Source organism: Mustela nivalis (assembly GCF_964662115.1).
Source record: "Mustela nivalis genome assembly, chromosome: 7".
Classification (NCBI taxonomy): domain Eukaryota; kingdom Metazoa; phylum Chordata; class Mammalia; order Carnivora; family Mustelidae; genus Mustela; species Mustela nivalis.
In genome coordinates, this window is record NC_139026.1 from 100,729,697 (window position 1) to 100,747,034 (window position 17,338).

At 45.4% G+C, this 17,338-nt stretch overlaps 1 protein-coding gene and 1 long non-coding RNA gene across 3 annotated transcripts in view; one reads left to right on the forward strand and one right to left on the reverse strand.

The window, feature by feature from the left end:
- LOC309870393 overlaps window positions 1–17,338 on the forward strand; it is a 91,238-nt gene that overhangs the window by 69,879 nt on the left and 4,021 nt on the right. Inside the window, exon 2 of the long non-coding RNA XR_014314557.1 lies at window positions 10,023–10,253. This is a non-coding gene — a long non-coding RNA (uncharacterized lncRNA). The remainder of the gene's footprint in view (window positions 1–10,022; window positions 10,254–17,338) is intronic.
- PPM1H (protein phosphatase, Mg2+/Mn2+ dependent 1H) overlaps window positions 1–17,338 on the reverse strand; it is a 257,949-nt gene that overhangs the window by 25,062 nt on the left and 215,549 nt on the right. For both annotated transcript variants that reach the window (XM_082742521.1, XM_082742520.1), the window contains one exon: window positions 17,176–17,283. In XM_082742521.1, the coding sequence (XP_082598647.1) occupies window positions 17,176–17,283 (108 nt within the window). The remainder of the gene's footprint in view (window positions 1–17,175; window positions 17,284–17,338) is intronic.

The following is a 17,338-nucleotide window of genomic DNA, read 5'->3' on the forward strand; positions in this document are numbered from 1 at the left end:
GAGGGGCCTCAGTCTAGCCTCAGTTAGAAAGGACACATGCTAAGTTTGAGTCTCCAAACTGTATCTTGGCAAATGTGATGTCTTTCCTCATCCCTAGGACCTGGAATGATCCAGATATTTCAATATCCATCCATTCTTTCAGGAGAATGGTATAACCTTGACAAAACTAGAAAGAATAAAAATAAAGCAGTATTTGGTTTAGGTCACAACTCTATTTTCACCCAACTCTGGCAGCAAAAGAGCTTGGGGTTTCATTGCTATTCCCTCCTAATTTGGCAGAAACAGCTCCTATGTACACCACCCCATGAGCTAAGGACGAACGCAGGTCAGTGTCATCAATCTTCTAGTTCCTTCAACTCCTCCATTTCTCTCTCCTATCTTCTAAAAGCAAGTCTGAGTGAAAGCTATAGGCCAGAGGAGGGGCAGGGAGAAGAAGGAGGTTGGAGTTTAAGCAGCCGTGTGCCCCATAACACACAGTCGGTGTTAGGTCATCGCAAACCTAAAAAGAATTCCATTCTAAGAAGCTTAGAGGCTGCTCAAACCCACATCTTTGAAAGCCAAGCCTCCTACAGTTTAGAAAGGTTTGTTCAAGCCTGTGACACCCCGACATAGCCTACACTCAGCAGCAGAAATCAACAAAATACTACACACCTACCCACAGAGCTCTTGGAAAATGAGCGCAGGTGAAAAGCAGCCTCCAGGTACCACGCCTCTGTGGTCTGCTAACTAGGTGATAACAACTAGCTAGTGCCCCACACTCAGGGGAAGAGAACTCAGGGGTATCCTGGACTGGCTTTTAACATTGCCTCAAAAGGGATGTCTACTTCAAGGGTAAGTTTACCTCCTAGAGAAGGCACTGTGCCTTATGAAGCCAAACTGAAGAAAACAACAAGGGGAATCTTTAGTTTACAGCAGACTGGAAAATCCCAAATGCCCAAATTCTGTCTTCAGGCCACTGAACTCATGTGGTCCAGTTTTCACTCCATGGAACCTGCCAAATGCCCTTTGGTGTATTTTCTTGTGATTCCTGGGTGTCACAAATGTTACAGCAGTGCTTCTCAAATGCTAACATGCCTAGGAGTCCGGGGGGGATCCTGCTAAAATTCAGCTCTGGGTATGGCTAGAAAGGCTGCATTTCTAGCTCACTCCCGCATGATGCCGATGCCCTGGGTCCCGGAACCACACTCTGAGTAGTGAGGCTGAATGGGATTCCTACTGGCCCAGGCTTGCAAGCAAGGGAATCCAGGGCTTGGTGGCCTCCGTGATGCCTCCAGCCTGACCTCTGTGGCAGGCTTTAGAGAGGACAGCAAATGTTGGCTCTGGGTTCCCCAGTCCTGGCTCACTGTATTATTTCCAGGATGGAATGATTCTGCTAGCTTCCTACTGGGGTATATCTACAATACATTTCTGTGAAAATCTGAACTCCGCAGAATAAAAAAGGTTATGGGAGGTGGGGTGCTGATGTCAGACATCCCAGTTCCAATCTCATGCCTGTAGCTAAGTAGGATATTCTATCTGTCTTCTAGCTCCTTCTAAAAGAAGGATTTCTAGGTCTGAAGATAACCTCCATTTAATTTCAGGACTACCCTGGGTTTAGGATGCCAGAATCCCTTCAGGTACTTTCTTGCTGGCCAAAAATATGTAGAGATTCGAGTTGTGTAATATTAAGTCATCCTGCCCACTACTCAAATGGAAGTCTAGCCAGCAGAATGGGTGTGGATTGATGCACGGAAACACGTTAGAAAATGCTCTCTTCAATACCATCAATAAACTGAATCCTTCCCTAATTCCACTGTTCACATTTCCACACACAGTTCTCTAATGCAGTTTCATTAGCCAACATGAAAATCCTTTCAAAACCATTCTCAAGTATTTTTAATGTAAATAATAAAAAGCTGGTCTCAACCCTGTTCCCCGAGGCACTCCCCAATTAACATCCTTTTAGGTTTTTATTGCTACCCTTTATTTCCTGCCCTTTAGCCAATTTCCAAAGGACTCTGCCAACTTTCCACTTACAACTCGTGTCTTATACATTAACCTGTGATGCAGAACATTTTGTGAGAAAGCTCTCAGAAAAACCGGGCTGCAGCACAGGACAGCCCGCTGCATGCCTATCCTCCCAGAGGCAAGGGCTCCAGAGGATTCTGCCAGGCTCTGGACTCTTCTCCCTGAAGTTGCCGTTGGCCTTCCTCTATCAGACCACACTCACCTCTCAAAGTTCCCTCTTCATTCTGTAAATAGTTTCTTGATATTCCAGGAAGCCGCACATTTAACTAATGGCTCTGAGGCTCCCCAGGACCCAGACACCAGGAAGAGTGTCTCTGCGGGGCCCAGTAGGGGAGACATGTACTATGCAAATGCCTCTGTCTGAAGGAGAGCTGGGGAATGAGGTCAGGGCTTCTTGTGGCTCCTTCCAATGTTCCTGGCTGCCAAGAAGGAAGAGAAAGGCCACAGGAATCGTTGAGATTCTTGCAGTCTTTGAGAGCAATGTAATTTGAGCAGCTGAGAGACGGGGCCAGTGTGGATCTGTCTGCCCACCTAGAAGCACCTTCATGTGTTTACGGAGCACTTACTATGAGCCAGCTACTTTTCTAGGCACTGCAGATACAGCTGTGAGGTCTCTCACAGCTTCTTTGGAGGGTGGGAAGGGGAGAGGAAGAGGGAGAGAAACAGTCTTCAGCAGGCTCTATGCACTGGGAGCCGGATGTGGGGCTCGTTCTCATGATCTTAAGATCATGTCCCAAGCCAAAATCAAGAGTCAGAGGCTTAACCGACTGAGCCATGCAGGTGCCCCTCAGTTCCACAAAACTTCTACACTAGTAGATTAGACAGATACACAAACTCCAATGTCAGAAGAGGATAGGTGCTCTGAGGAAACGTCGGAGTAAGAAGAACGACAAGATGGGGTCACTGAGTGACAGATATTCAGGAAGGCACGTGATATAGTAAGCACTGGGTCTTACAGAAGACTGACGAGTGACTGAACTCTACCTCTGAAAACAATAATACATTATATGTTCATTAATTGAATTTAAAATAAAAAAAAAATAAGAAAAATGATGAGAGAGTCCTTCTAGAAGACCTGGCTATAGCAGGCCTCTCTGGGAAGGCACTGTTTGAACAAAGATCTCAACAAGGGAGGTTACTTCGCACAGGTCCCTTCCTGTGCCTCCCGTTCCTTCCTCTGGACGTGGTGTTAGACTGGGGGGTGCAGTGCCCCCCCTTTGCTGCCATCCTGAAGGAAACCAACAAGCAGGGTCCATTCCTCTTCCCCAGTCTTTGTAGTCACAAGCCCACACCCCCCGCCCCCAGCACAGCTCTTCCCTAGCTGTACCTGTTTGGGTCCCCTTGTTTGTCTCTGCCACAAGATCAGGCTCAAACTCTCCTATGCCTAAGAATCACCTGGGGCTGGGGCACCTGGGTGGCTCAGTCAGTTAAGCATCTGCCTTCGGTTCAGGTCATGATCCCAGGTTCCTGGGATTGAGCCCCGCATCGGGCTCCCTGCTCAGCAAGAGGCCTGTTTCTCCCCCTCCCTCTGCCATTCCGTCTGCTTGTATACTCTCTCTGTCAAATAAATAAATAAAATCTTAAAAAAAATAGAAAAGAAGAAGAAGAAGAAGAATCACCGGGGGTGCTTACCCAACAACTTGAGATTCAAGGGCCCACCTTTAACATTCTGATTGTGTCAATTTGAACCCAGGCATCAGCTTTAGACAAAGGCCAGGTAATTCCAATGCAAGTGGTGGGGGAGCCTTGCCTCAGAAACAGGGTCAGAGGCAGTAGGCTCCTCAAGGGGAAAGGTCTGAGCTGCCTTCTCTGTTTCTATCCCCAGAACACAGAACAGGGAGCTAGCATTTAGGGAGCATTCACTTAACAGCCAAGAGAAGCATCTGCCTCACTGCACATCTACCCTTGTTCTGCTGACCGCGAACACACAGTGACTTGGGCCTCTTCTCTCCCCTCCCCAAACCCACCCTCTGGCCAGAGATCCCACTTTGCATTTCTTCTTGTGCTCACAGTATTTTTCATAGTAAGTAACAATAGATCTTCGGGACATACTTGCTGAGACAAAGAAGAAATGCGAGGAAGGGAGGAAGAAAAATCATTCCGCGTCAGAGATCTACTCAGAGGCTGCTCTAATCTGGTGACCGAGCGGATTTGACTTGTTACCTCTGCCACGCAGTCACCCGAATGCAGTGTGCTGAAACTTAACGGAAGCTGCAGACTCTCTCCTTTTCCTTCCCTGTCCTCACTGGATCTGCTGACAAAAAACTCAGTGTACAGGAGGGAGCAGGAAGGAATCTTGGGGCACAGAAGAGCCTTGGCCAATGTGCCCCTGAATGAGCCAAGTGCGGACTGCTGTCCCCAGGCTCCTGGTGGCAGAGCACTTAGAGATGTCCTTAGTGTCATCACTGGGCACTGGCGGACACAGGCGCTTGCGACAAGCAAGCTTTCATCCAGTCCCACCACTCAGGGCTTGGCCGCAGGCTGCTGCTTCAGCGTTTGTGGAAAATGTGTGTTCGCCTCTCTGCTCTACTACAGAGGAACCTTGGGTGGCATGTTAAGATAGTTCACATGGGTGTAAGCTGATGGAGGCTTCTCGAAGCTACTTTTAAAAAGAGCCCATCAATTCTTCCATTTGTCAGATCTAGGCTGCTTCTCTAGAATGCCCTTGTGGCTTTTACAGCTTTATCAACTCCGCCAATTCACCAACCTTTTTTCCCTCTGAAGCACTCAGCAGAGGCCCATGAGCTTGCACAACTCAGGCCTGGCTTTTTGGGAGGAACAAGAGCCCGGTCTTTGGGATCAAAAGCCCCCACTTCAGGTCTCTGCTTCTAACCACCTTTGGGACTTAAGAGAAGCCATATATCTTCTTTTTCTTTCTTTCTGAAGATTTTATTTATTTATTTGACAGAGAGAGACTGCAAGTAGACAGAGAGAGGAGAAGAAGCAGGCTCCCTGCTGAGCAGAGAGCCTGATGCGGGGCTCGATGCCAGGACCTTGAGATTATAACCTGAGCCAAAGGCAGAGGCTTAACCCACTGAGCCACCCAGGCGCCCCACCACTTATTTTCTTTTGTTCTCAATCTTCTCATCTCTGAAATAATTGTTTAAAAAAATATATATATGATAGCATCTGCTTCACTTCTCTCACAAAGCTCTTAGGAAGATCAAATGAGGTGACATGGAAGGAAACCAAAAATTCTAATGTACCACATGTTATTATCTTAGGGCATTGATCTCTGGGCAGTCCACCTGAAAGTAAGCTAGTTTGTGGAAGGAGAGGGTTCAGAGTGGGCTCAAGGGCCTTGGAGTTCAAGGACAAGTCTCTTTTAAAATAACAGTGATTGGGACTCTTAATAGTGTTCTTGGCAGGAAAGCCAGATGGTTCCCAAGATAAGGATGATGACAGGTAGTAGAAAATAAGGAGAGGACAAGGTCTTATCCTCTCTACCCCATGTAGCCAACTCAAAAGCTCAACCTAGAGAACTTTGAATATGGCGCTTGTACCCAAAAACCCCTAAAACTCCACCATATTTCCTTGTGGTTCAGTCTTATGAACGAAGCCAATTATTTCAATGCTAGCATTCTGGAAAGCCACCAAGACAGCATGCAGAGTCTCTCTTGTGACCCTATCTCCACGGTGTCATGAAACACACATTGAATTTGGTGGCAAAAGACTTGGGTTTGAAACCCACCTCTGTTCCTTAAAATTTAGGCAAAACCACCTGGTCGTTCACATTTTCAAAGTCTACTGACCACCTGTAGGGAATGTGGAAGGCAGCAGTGACTCATCACACGGCATGTGAGGAGGAAGGAGTGGGATCACATGTCTGACACACAGTGGGAGCTTCAGGGGCCAAAGCCTGGGGAGGGGAGAGAGGGCGGGTGTGCTTGGGCAGCTTTATACCATCTGGTTTGGCCACAGCACTGGATTTTCACTGAGGAATGGTGAGGGAGAAGATACGACCTTTCAAAACTTCAGTGTCTCTGTAGTGAAATGAAGGGTTAGGATGCGGTGGTCGCTGGGGATGCTTACGGCATTAATGTTCTTTGACTCATCATAGGAGGACTTAGGGCTGTATGTGACGGGCCCCATGACCTCGGAGCATCTGACTGCAAACGCATCAAGGGACATTTAAATATTACAAATACTCTGGCTACCCACACTCCCCAAAAGGAGCCGGCTCTCTGGGCTGTGGGCATAATTTTATATTTGAAATATACCACAGATATTCTTGTGGGTTTGCTTTTCCTTTTGCAGTCTGCAAACAAAGTAAACATGTGACTTTTGAGGATGGATACAACTTAATAGCTGAAATGTTTCTATATCAGTGGAAGTATTAGGTAAGAAGCCTGAAGCTGAACCCAGTGCTACCGGCTGGCCACTCTAGCCAGGAGGCTTTCGTTTTCTCCTCATGAGACCAGTGCTTTGCAGCTCAGTGAGGTAATAAGCCATAGGAAGGAATTTCCTTTACATGCTGGGCTACTCCAATGATCTACTCCTTTCTTTGGTCTTTCACTGTCTTGTGCACCACGAAGTAAAGGCTTAGTGAATGAATCAGTGAATGAATGGCTTGAATCTAGCTTATCGATCATCTGAGGAATAAGTCTGTATTCATTAAAATGCCCATTTACAGAGCTAAAGGTCAGAAGAAACCTCAGTCTGTGAGTGAATGCCTGTGGGTGCAGTGTAGGTGGACTGAGTCGTGTCAACTCCAGTGAGGACACACACAGAGTGACCCTGCATCCCAGTGTGCATGAGATAGTTTTGGTTTGTGCTGTTTTCCCAGCATAATTATTAAAGATGTCCACACTGACTCTCAAAAATGTCCTGGTTGAGAGGGTAAGTCCTCTCACCACCTGACGAAGAAATAACAAAAGGACTGCTACTTCCGGCCATTGGGACCTAACAAAACCACATAACCAGACTGTGTTATTGCTGCACAGGACTTTTTGCATCATGGCAGGATTTCAGAGATCTCCAGGGAGCAGGAGAGTGAGTTACTATGTATCTCACTTCAGGAAAGAAGACATAATGTGTCTGACCACACATGGTCCAAGAACACTCAAATAATAAAAAAATATAAACAGATGTTAAAGAGTGGTCTTCAGGGGTGCCTGGGTGGCTCTGTCAATCAAGTGTCTCACTCTGAATTTCGGCCCAGGGCATGATCTCAGGGTTGTGAGATTGAGCCCCACATCGAGCTCCATGCTTGGTGTGGAGCCTTCTTAAGATTCTCTCTCCCTCTCCTCTGCTCCCCCCCTCCCCCACTTCTCTCTTGCACTCTCAAAGGAAAAAAAAAAAAAAAGATCTTCAAACATCACAGCCAATGATGCCATGCTTGCCTATGATCTGCTGAATGGTCTGGTGGCCACTGAGGTATGGATGTCATTTTATGTCAGTGAGATCACAGGCATGCATCTTCTTTATACATGATTAAATCTGTTTTTCTTTTTTATTCTTATTTTTTACATTAAACCGTACACCCACATAGAGCTTGAACTCAGGACCCCAAGATCAAGAGTCTCATGCTCTACCAACTGAGCCAGCCAGGTGCCCTGGGATTTGCATTTTTAAACAAACTTCTCAAACTATTCTTCTGTGTGTAATGCAAAAAAAAAAAAAAAAAAAAAAAAAAAAAAAAAAAAACCTACGTGTTTAACTGAAACATTCAAGTGAAATTATTATTTTTTAGAAGGGGATCATCAGAGCAAAATAATCTCCAATGAGAAGAAATATTTGACACAATAGAGAGGTTGGCTCCCTTGTGTGACCATAAATTTTGAGTTGCCAAGTCAGAATTTTTGGTGTCAAAGTAAATGTCAAATTCTGGTTTTATTCAAATAGCTAGTTACTTCCCAAGTCATTTCCCCATGGAAACAAGCCAGGAAAATGTCACATGCACACACACAAGTGATTTTTACAGCTAGACCAGAGAGTTAGAGATGCAGATGGAGGACAAGTGAAGTCACAGAATCTTTCCTAGATGTAGGGTCAGACGGCACCTTAGTCAAATAAAAGCAGCTTCTCTATACTCTTTTAATGGGATTCCCCACCCCATCCCACACATATTTTCAAAGTGGTGGTGATGGTGGTGGTGAAAGGGGAGCAGACAGCCTCCAAGAGTAAAGTACCCCAACTGAAAAGATGCGGGAGATGTTGGCGGAAGGGCACAGACTTCCAGTTAGAAGACCAGGGGTACCAAGGCCAGCATGGGAACTGTAGTTACACATGACCTGCAGATGCTGTGTTTTACACACACACACACACACACACACACACACACACACACACACACACGTATATGTATATACATTTTATGTATCTATGTATATGCATAAAATATATACACATCTATATATATTACTATATTATATACTTAAAGGTGCTGAGAGTAAAGCTCTCATATTATTCTCAGCACAAGAGAAGCAGAAATGATCTGATATGACAGGGCTATGGTGCTAATTATTTTGTAATATACGTACACAAGTGCATCAAATCAACACATTGTATACTTTAAGCTTATACAATGTTACACATCAATTGTATCTCAGTAAAACTAGAAAAAGAAAACTGCCAAACACAATTGTTCTAGACTACCAAAGCATCCCTAGCTAGAACTCACCATTTTTCTTTTGTAGGAGTAGCCATAGTTTGTGAGGCCTGAAATTTATACAATTTTAGCAGCTCTCTTCACAAAAAAGAATACAGAAACAATTATGAATAAAAACACAGATATTAATGTGTTTATTTAAAGTGAGAACAGCACCTGAAGGACTCAGTGGTTTGTGTCCAGCTCTTGGTTTCTGCTCAGGTCATGATCTCAGGGTGGCAGGACTGAGCCCCATATCAGGCTCTGCACTCAGCGGGGAGACTGCTTGGGATTCTCTCTTTCTCTCTCTCCCCCTCTGCCCCTCCCTCCTGCATGCACACACGCACTCTCTAAAAAAAATCAATCTTTTAAAAAATAAATAAATAAAATAAAAATAATAAGAGAAGAAGGAGCACCTGGGTGGCTCAGTCATTTACGTGCCTGTCTCTTGGTTTTAGCTTATGTTATGATCTCATGGGTCATGAAATCGAGCCCCAAGTCAGGGGCATGCTCAGCAGGGAGTCTGCTTGAAAGTTCTTTCCCTCTGTCCCTCACCCCACTTCCTCTCTCTCAAGTAGATAAAAAAAATCTTTTTTTTTTCTTTTTCTAAATGAAGGAAGAAACTGCAATAAGTTCCTGAACCGTGGAAAATGAGGTCCCTTTCTTTTGAGAAATGTTTACAAAGAAATGATTCCTGACTGTAACCTTGCCTCTCCTCCTCTCACCTAGAACATTCTACATTTCCTAGCAATAACCAGAACTCAGTAAGGGTTGGTCCAAGTGAAGAACCCTGATAACTTATGTTTAATTAGCTTCTTTGTAAATCTGCCTCCATACTGATAACTAGATTAACCCTGTTAACTAGCTAAACAGCTAACTAATCAATTTACATTAGTTTGCACTGGAATGATAGCTGATTATTCCTCTAATCTTATTTTAAGGATGGAAGGGCAGGGAAGGGGACAGAAGGAGAGGGAGAGAATCTTAAGAGGACTCACCACTGCACACAGAGCCTGACGTGGGGTTCAATCCCTCCGCCCTGATAACCTGTCCTGCGCTGAAATCAAGAGTCAGGTGCTTAACTGACTGAGCCACCCAGATGCCCCTGAAGCTAGGTCTTGTGTTTTTTGGTGGGCTTTTTTGTTTGTTTGTTTTTAAGATTTTATTTATTTGACAGAGAGAGACACAGTGTGAGAGAGAGGAACACAAGCAGGGGCAGTGGGAGAAGGAGGCTTCCTACCGAGTAGGGAACCTGATGCGGGGCATGATCCCCAAATCCTGGGATCATGACCTGAGCCAAGGCAGACACTCAATGACTAAGCCACCCAGGCGCCCCGGGGCTAGAAGAAGGCTTAAAAAGCCTTATAATTTCTGCTTGGCAGTCTTGAACCACTCACTCTTGAGCTTTTTTTTCCTCATAATCCAGCTGCCATTCTATGAAAAGCTGAGACCCCATGAAGAGGCCATGTGTAGCTGCCCCAGCCGAACTTCCAGCTGATAGCCAATGTCCGCTGCCAGCTACATGAGCGAGCCATTTTGGACTTCCAACCCATCTAGTCTTCAGATAACTCTAGCCCCAGCTGACATCCAACTGTAACATGAGACTCCCAGACAGAACCACCTAGCTGAGCCCAGCCAAGTCACAGATCTATGAAAGGTAAGAACATATAAATACAGACAATACACTGTTCTGTCAAGACTCGAGGTTCTAGGGGGGTTTGTTCGGCAGTCCACAGAGGCACAAGGCACTGTAGTGTGAGAGATCACTTCTAGGCCCTCTCCCACTATAGGGCTAGGGAGATGGGATGGGACACTGGGCTCCCCTAAAGTTTTCTCCTTGGTTTCTATCTGTCCATAAGCATCACTCGTTCCCCTTGCTCCTGTCCTCCAACAGGCAAATATTAGGAATAACACTTTCTGTGGGGTGTGGAGAAGAGAGCCACAGCTATCGAGCGGGTAAATTAAATCTGGGTAGAGTAGAAGAACAAGAACAACATTTCGGTCTGAAATCCAAATGGTAGTTTCTAGTCTAACTTTATACTGGTTATAAAGTTATTTTCATCCCAGGCACTGGTGGCTGTGTTTTTAATTGTTCAGAAAACTCAAAGGGAAAAAGGTATAAAATTAGGTTTCTTCCTCAGTCCCCCATAAGCAACACCTTTCCCTTTTCCTAGGCTAGAAAGCAGTGAATTTTTAATTTTTAGAAAATTGCACTCTGCCGTACCCTCTAAAACGGCCATGTTTTTGTTACATTTTTCTGTTGCTACGTCTCTAAGATGCTCCTTGTTTTCATTTTCGCAGTCGCTGTCCTAGCTCCCAACCTCCGGCCAAAGTTTCAGTCTCCGGTCTGCCTCTCCTCACCCCTCCACCACCCCCACACCCCCATCCATGTGCTGTGATAGGCTTCTACCCAACATTTAGCATGCTACTTCCCTTGCTTAAAGCTCAAGGCCCTCCACAATAATTAGTTTATTATATAGCTCATAGCCCATTGAGCTAAGCTTCCAAACTCAGTGACCTCATAAGATAAATTTTACTTCACACCAGACTCACTCCTGCCTCTTTTCTTGTTCTAGTTATCTAGTTATCTTTACAGTATATGAGTCCCTCTCCCTTTTTGGAATTCCCTCAGTCTCTTAGAAAGCAGGAATTGCAGGGTTTATGGCTGATGATTCCTTCACTGGTCTCACATTCCAACTTGCGCCCAAATTCTAATTCTTTTGAGGACACGTTCCCTAGTGTTTGGCTCAGTAAACATGATTGGACTTATGATCTCTATGTAAAGAGCCAGTGAAATCTTGTGATCTTGATGGAATCAGAGAAAGACCAAGGAACTAATACTTATTGTGCCTGGTTCTGGCTAAGTACTTTATATATGTTTTTAATTTGTTCTGTTAAGTTTCTGGGTATAACAGTGCTACTGTCCTCTTTTTATTGAAGAGGAAGCTAAGATTTAGGTAAAGTAACTTTCTCAAGGTCACCCAGCTAGTAAGTGAAGAGGCAGAGCTTGAAGTCAAGACACTGACCAATCTGAGCTTCTAAGTACTATATGAAACCACCTCCTAAGGTATTTTTAAGGGGGCTAGGGAATTTTTTAAACAAGTTTTTCCTCCTCTATTACCCAAAGATATTTACTGATATCATTTTATTAAATTTTCTTCATGTGCATATTTGTATACACACATGCATACCTTTTTACTAACGATCACACTCTTTGTATATACAACCATATTCTGTTTCACTTAATACAGTACAGCTTTTTCCCATGCCATTATACATCAATATTGTTTTTTTATGGAACTGCAGAAATTATACAATACAATACAATATGGCCCTTCCCAAAGTGCAACTTTGGCTTGGGGTATGAAAAGCTATCAAGAGGACTTTAAACGTTAAGATGATTAACAATGAGATTTTAAATAATGTTCATGATTTCATGAGAGACAACAGGAGAGGCCCAAAGAAAAGGGTCGTTCTCTCTTACTATGGATGACTGGGAATCCCTAAGCAGAAAGCCTTCCAGAACCTGAAGGGGAAGGAAGATTAGCATTTCCTGACCATCTCTGGCCATGTACCAGACCTTATGCCAGATAGTTCCAAAGATGTTTTTCCTTGCTTCTTCTAGCACCTTGTGATCACAGGCATTTTCACCCCACCTAAGGGAAGGGAAAGGCAGGCTAACATAGTGCAGGCCACATGGGCACTGAGATATTAGAGTCTAAGGTCTTCCTTCTCTTAGAGAGGGTGGCTTCAGATGAAAGAGAAAAAAGATGAAGAATAGCAAGAACAAGCTAAATGAGTCAGCTGACGTTACAAAAAAACAGCTGACAGGAATTTTGAACACCAAGGAAGGGAACAATGAAGCCAAGAGAAAATGGGGCTCCTTGTGGTTCAGTCTGGCAGCGGTGGGAGGAGGGGAGGCAGAGTTGGAGAGGGGTTGGTCGGCTTTGCAAAGTAGTCCCCACAAAGAAAAAGACCCCCGTTCTTCCAAGAGCCCGAAAGGGGGCTAACGGCAGTCTTGGAGTGCAGGCCAGAAAGCAAGTAACACGAAGAGGAATCCTAGCTCTAGTGAGGGCCCGTTACAGGTCAGAGAGGAGCGCGGAGCAGAGAACATCTGGAGGTTTAGGCTGCAGACCTGTGCCAAGGTGCCTGAGTAACACAGCAGGAAGTGTGCTGGATTGCGGCGGAGAGAAGAAACGCTGGAAGAGAAGAGGTGGAGAGTCTGGGCTCAGGGCCTGACTCTCCTGATCCTTTCCTTCTCTTGAACTCTTTCGGGACAGTCGAAGAAAGGTGACTGCTGATGAGCTTCACTGTGCAAGGATGTGGGAGACCCTGGCTGAGGCTTTCTCTTAGGTGGGGAGAAGCTGCTCTTCCACCGTGACACGGGGAACCACGGTGCTATGGACCAGACGAGAGTCAGAACGCCTCCACATTTGATGGTCAAGCCAATGCTTGGTTGGCGGGGGCCCCTTGTGGAATTCATTTCTTGGCCGGAAATCCCTGCTTCAGACCTTGGAAGACAGGAGGGAGGCTCAGCAAGCCTGGCGGCTGCTCTTTGGGTTTGGCAAATTCAAGATTTTTCCAGCGCCTTGTGTTCAGTGAAACCGAAAATGTGTTTGGCTAGAAACCCTTCTCTAATTTTTAAACCCCTGAGCAATTTTTACATAAATTTGATACACATGTTTTTGTCTTATTTTTATTTAGCTCATCAAATCGAATTAGGAGCTACAATGATGAAGGGAACAATGCTGATTTCCAAGAAGATTTTGGAGCCTTTTTTTCTTAGAACTAAATCGCATTTTCTCCCCAACTGTTAAAATTACCAGACTGAGCTGGATTTGAAATTTAGAACCCAAATGTGAAATGAAGATCCATGCTTGGCAAAGATGAGGCATAGCAGGAGAATGTTTTTAGGAAGTCACAGTTAGAAAGCCAGGGTAGGCGTGGGGTGTGGGGTGAGGGACGCAGGCAGGAAAGGGGGCCATTCTTCACTAGATGGTTTAGCTCAATTTACCTGGCTTTCCGAGCTCCCCCAAAGAGGCCGATTCGCCATGTTTCTGGTGTTGGACTTAATCACTAGCACCCAAGGAAGAGGAGCTTCTACCCTAAGACAGGGGATGAGGGGTCTCTTGTACCCCTCCACAGTAGCCAATTCCAGCTGCTCCTCCTCTTCTAACCTCCCTCCCTCTTTCCCAGTTCTGGCTAAGCCCTCTCCATCTGGAAGCACTTAACATGTACAACAATTTTAATCTTGTGCAAAGGAATCTTCGGGTCTACACTACATACCCATTAAGCTAAATTATACGTGCACAATCTTATTTTGCACAATTCTGTCTGGCTGAGATTGGCACACACCAAAGGCTATTACTGTCTTTCCCAATTACTTTTTCTAGTATGCCATCATTTTCTACAGCTTTAGTCTGAGGCCAGCAGTATTTCTCTGAGAAACTTAAGCCACTGAGGTCCCAGGATAAAGATTCTCTTCAGAGCCCCTCGAACCTATACTCAGAGGGTCACTTAGACATTGTCCAGAGACATTTCTTTGAACTCAGCTTCTCTCCCCTACAGACCCTCATCAAATTAGGCAGACCTGAGTACAAGTACCATCTTGTTATTTCATGACCGTACAACTGTGGGAGTCATAACTGGGGGAGTTATTTCATTTCTTTGCAGCTCAGTTTCCCCATCTGCAAAATGGGGAAATACGCATATGGACGTCCTAGGTGGTTGTGAGGATCAAATGAGATACTGTGTACAGAAAACACATTAAGTTGTCTGAGCCAGACTAAGTAGTTAACCTTTTATGTTACTTGTTATTACAAAAACTGTATCTTATTGAACTCTATACCTTTTCTAAGGGCACTTATATTTCTCCAGAGGTGGGCAGTTTCCTTTGAAACACCCTGCCCACCTGTCCAGTCCCTCATCCAGGCTGAATCAACCAACTCAGGTCCCTGCAAATCAGCATCACTCTAGACAGGAGATCAACTGACTGGGCTTTCTCCTCAGTCCCCAAGGAGTCTCCCATGCACCCCCAAGTTTTAAATCCACAGTCTCTTCTCTGGAGCCACGGCAATAGAGTGATCAGAGGATCTATAATCGAACTGGGCAGAAATCATTCTCCTTCAAACCAAACCACACCTTTTCTCACTTTATATAGAAAGCATAGGTGTGTGTGGAAGGAGATGAGAAGGTTTTCACTCTGCTTTAAGAAGCAAAATGGTTCATTAGTGCTTTCTGAGGACTCCCCCCTGCCCTCACCACCAAGAACATGAGTCACACTTCATCTGTCCCTTTTGCAAAGTAGAAAGACGATGGCACCATTTAATAGGTCTGATAAATGCCTCTCTCTCAAAGGGGGGGGGGGGCATACAGAGAGTCCATGAGTCCAGTATTTATTGCTTTCCTGCAGCCAAGAGTAGTTTTAGCAATAATTCGTGGATCCTGAGGTTGGCCAGAATAGAAGGATCAGGAATCCAGAAGCTTCTGGGGCACCCTGGACATTTTATGTCGTATTGTCCTCATCACGCAGAATTGCTGGGAGGCCTAAAACAGAGACATCTACGGGCTCTGATGAATGGTAGTTATTATTCCCACCAGGCTGATCTCATTTGAAATCCTGGGTGATACTGGGAAAGTTGTGTGTCTTCCAGGCCTTCTACCTACTAGATATTGTCCCCTCTGTGACTTCCAGAACTCTTCTGGCTACATGTATTTTAAATGCCAGCATCAGCAACAAAGACTCCAAAAGAACCACCTGCCCTGCTCACAGCCCTGCCAAAGGGGTGGGCCTACATGGCTGTTTGTGCCCACCGAGGGTGCTGGGGTAGACAAGCTGGAGGGGCAATTCGTGGGCTGGGCAGTCACTTGTGGCCTGGTATAAAAAGGGAGTTGCATCAGTGAGATTCCTCTCTGGCAATCAGGAATCGGGAGAGTGAAGGACTGGGTTGATTGGCAGCAGAGACAAATGGAACATGACTGGCCACATTAAGGGCACAACACCCCCATGAAGGTACAGAACTCCCACTGCTGAGGCTCTCTGGGGGTGCCTTGATTCCAGAACCCCCCTCCCATAAAGCCTGGCTGGTAAGGTTCTTCCTGTGTTCACCATAAACATCTCTTCTACTATAGTTATAATAAACACCTCCTCTTCTGAGTTAGCGTGAATGGATTTTGGTTTCCTCCAACAAAAAGAGCCTTCAATAAAACAGCATCTATGCTTGGGAAGAACACGCAGATGGAGCTATGTTTAAACATTCTGGGCAATTCCGGGGCAAGGCACTGCTTTTAAAGGTAATTAGACAGAATGCGAACAACATTGGTTCCTGACTCACCTCTCCCTGGCTCCCCTCCACTGTAAAAATTGGAAAAGCTGGAGCTCTCTCCCTCAACCTTCCTTGCATCCCCAGGAGGTCATGTGACACAGTTCTGGCCAACGAGATGCAAGTGCACAAGGGAGTCTCTGTTGGGACAGACGGGCTTCCTGCCTCCTCCTTCCTGCCTTGCATGGAAATGCTACACTTGGAGCAGCTGCCACCATCTTGCAACCCCAAAGTGAAAGGCAGCGAAGCTGGGATACCAGTCCAGGCACACTGGAGGGCATGCACCAACAGTAGCTGTCACCAAGCTCCAGCCTGTCTGCTATAGGAAAAAAAAAAAAGGACCCTTAACCTACTACTACTTAGATTTCTCTACAACTTAGAACCAAAACGTTTTCTAAAGATACACCCTGAAACAGAACTTGACATTGTTTCCTCTATCATATGAAACACAGGTTGTTGGCTTTTTCTAACATTAGTTTTAGGTGAAGAAAAAAAAAATTTTTTTAACCAAAAAGTTGACAACTTCTTTTCCAATTAACTTCTGTAAACATCAGCTCAATGATACCAATTCTACAGGCAACTAAAATCAAAGAAGGGATAAGGTATATATATGAGCAACGATGTGTTAAGGCTTTAAGCGGAAGATGGTAAAAGGCAGCTGCTTTACATAGACCTGCAGGACGACATTACCTCTGGTCAGTGAAGGGAGAAATCAGGGAAGTCTCCACAGGAGACTTTGGATGTTTGGAGATGGGGAGGAAAGGCATTCTAGTCGGAACAGTCTAAGCAACTCTGGGAAACTGAAGATTGTGCACAGGAAGGACACAGCAAGTTCTTTCTGGCTCGTTTGGGGGAACAAGGATCAGATTTTTGCTCCAGAAGTCAGACCAAATTATAACATGCCTCAAATGCCAACCGAAGGAGTCTGGGCTCTATTCTTATAGGCACGGGGTGAATTGAAGGTTTCAGAACAAACAGGAGTCAGAGAAACCTATTGGGGAACACCTGCCTGATAAAATGTGGGATGGACTGAGGAGGCAGGAATGCCACGAGGGGGCTGTGCATTGCCCCGGGCAGGGAATGAGGAGGGTGGGAACCAGGACAGTCAAAGTGCGAATGGAGCGGGGGTAAAGGGAACACGGCACAAGTCTCTGTGACATAAGCCAGCTACTGTCTGCAGGTAGGCGCAAGTCACGGCAGGAGTCACGCAGACCATTGTTTATTGCACAAAACAGAAACAGAAACTTCATACCATACCTCTGGAGCTGAAGACAGGAATGGTTTTATGTAGATGTTGGAGTCATGCACCTTCAGGTCATGGTCCCCAAGTCCCCTGGTTACTCCAATGGTTGCCATTACTCGGGCCTAGGGGTATAAGCAGAGGGTCATCAGAAACACTCCCACAGACTGAGAAAGCACT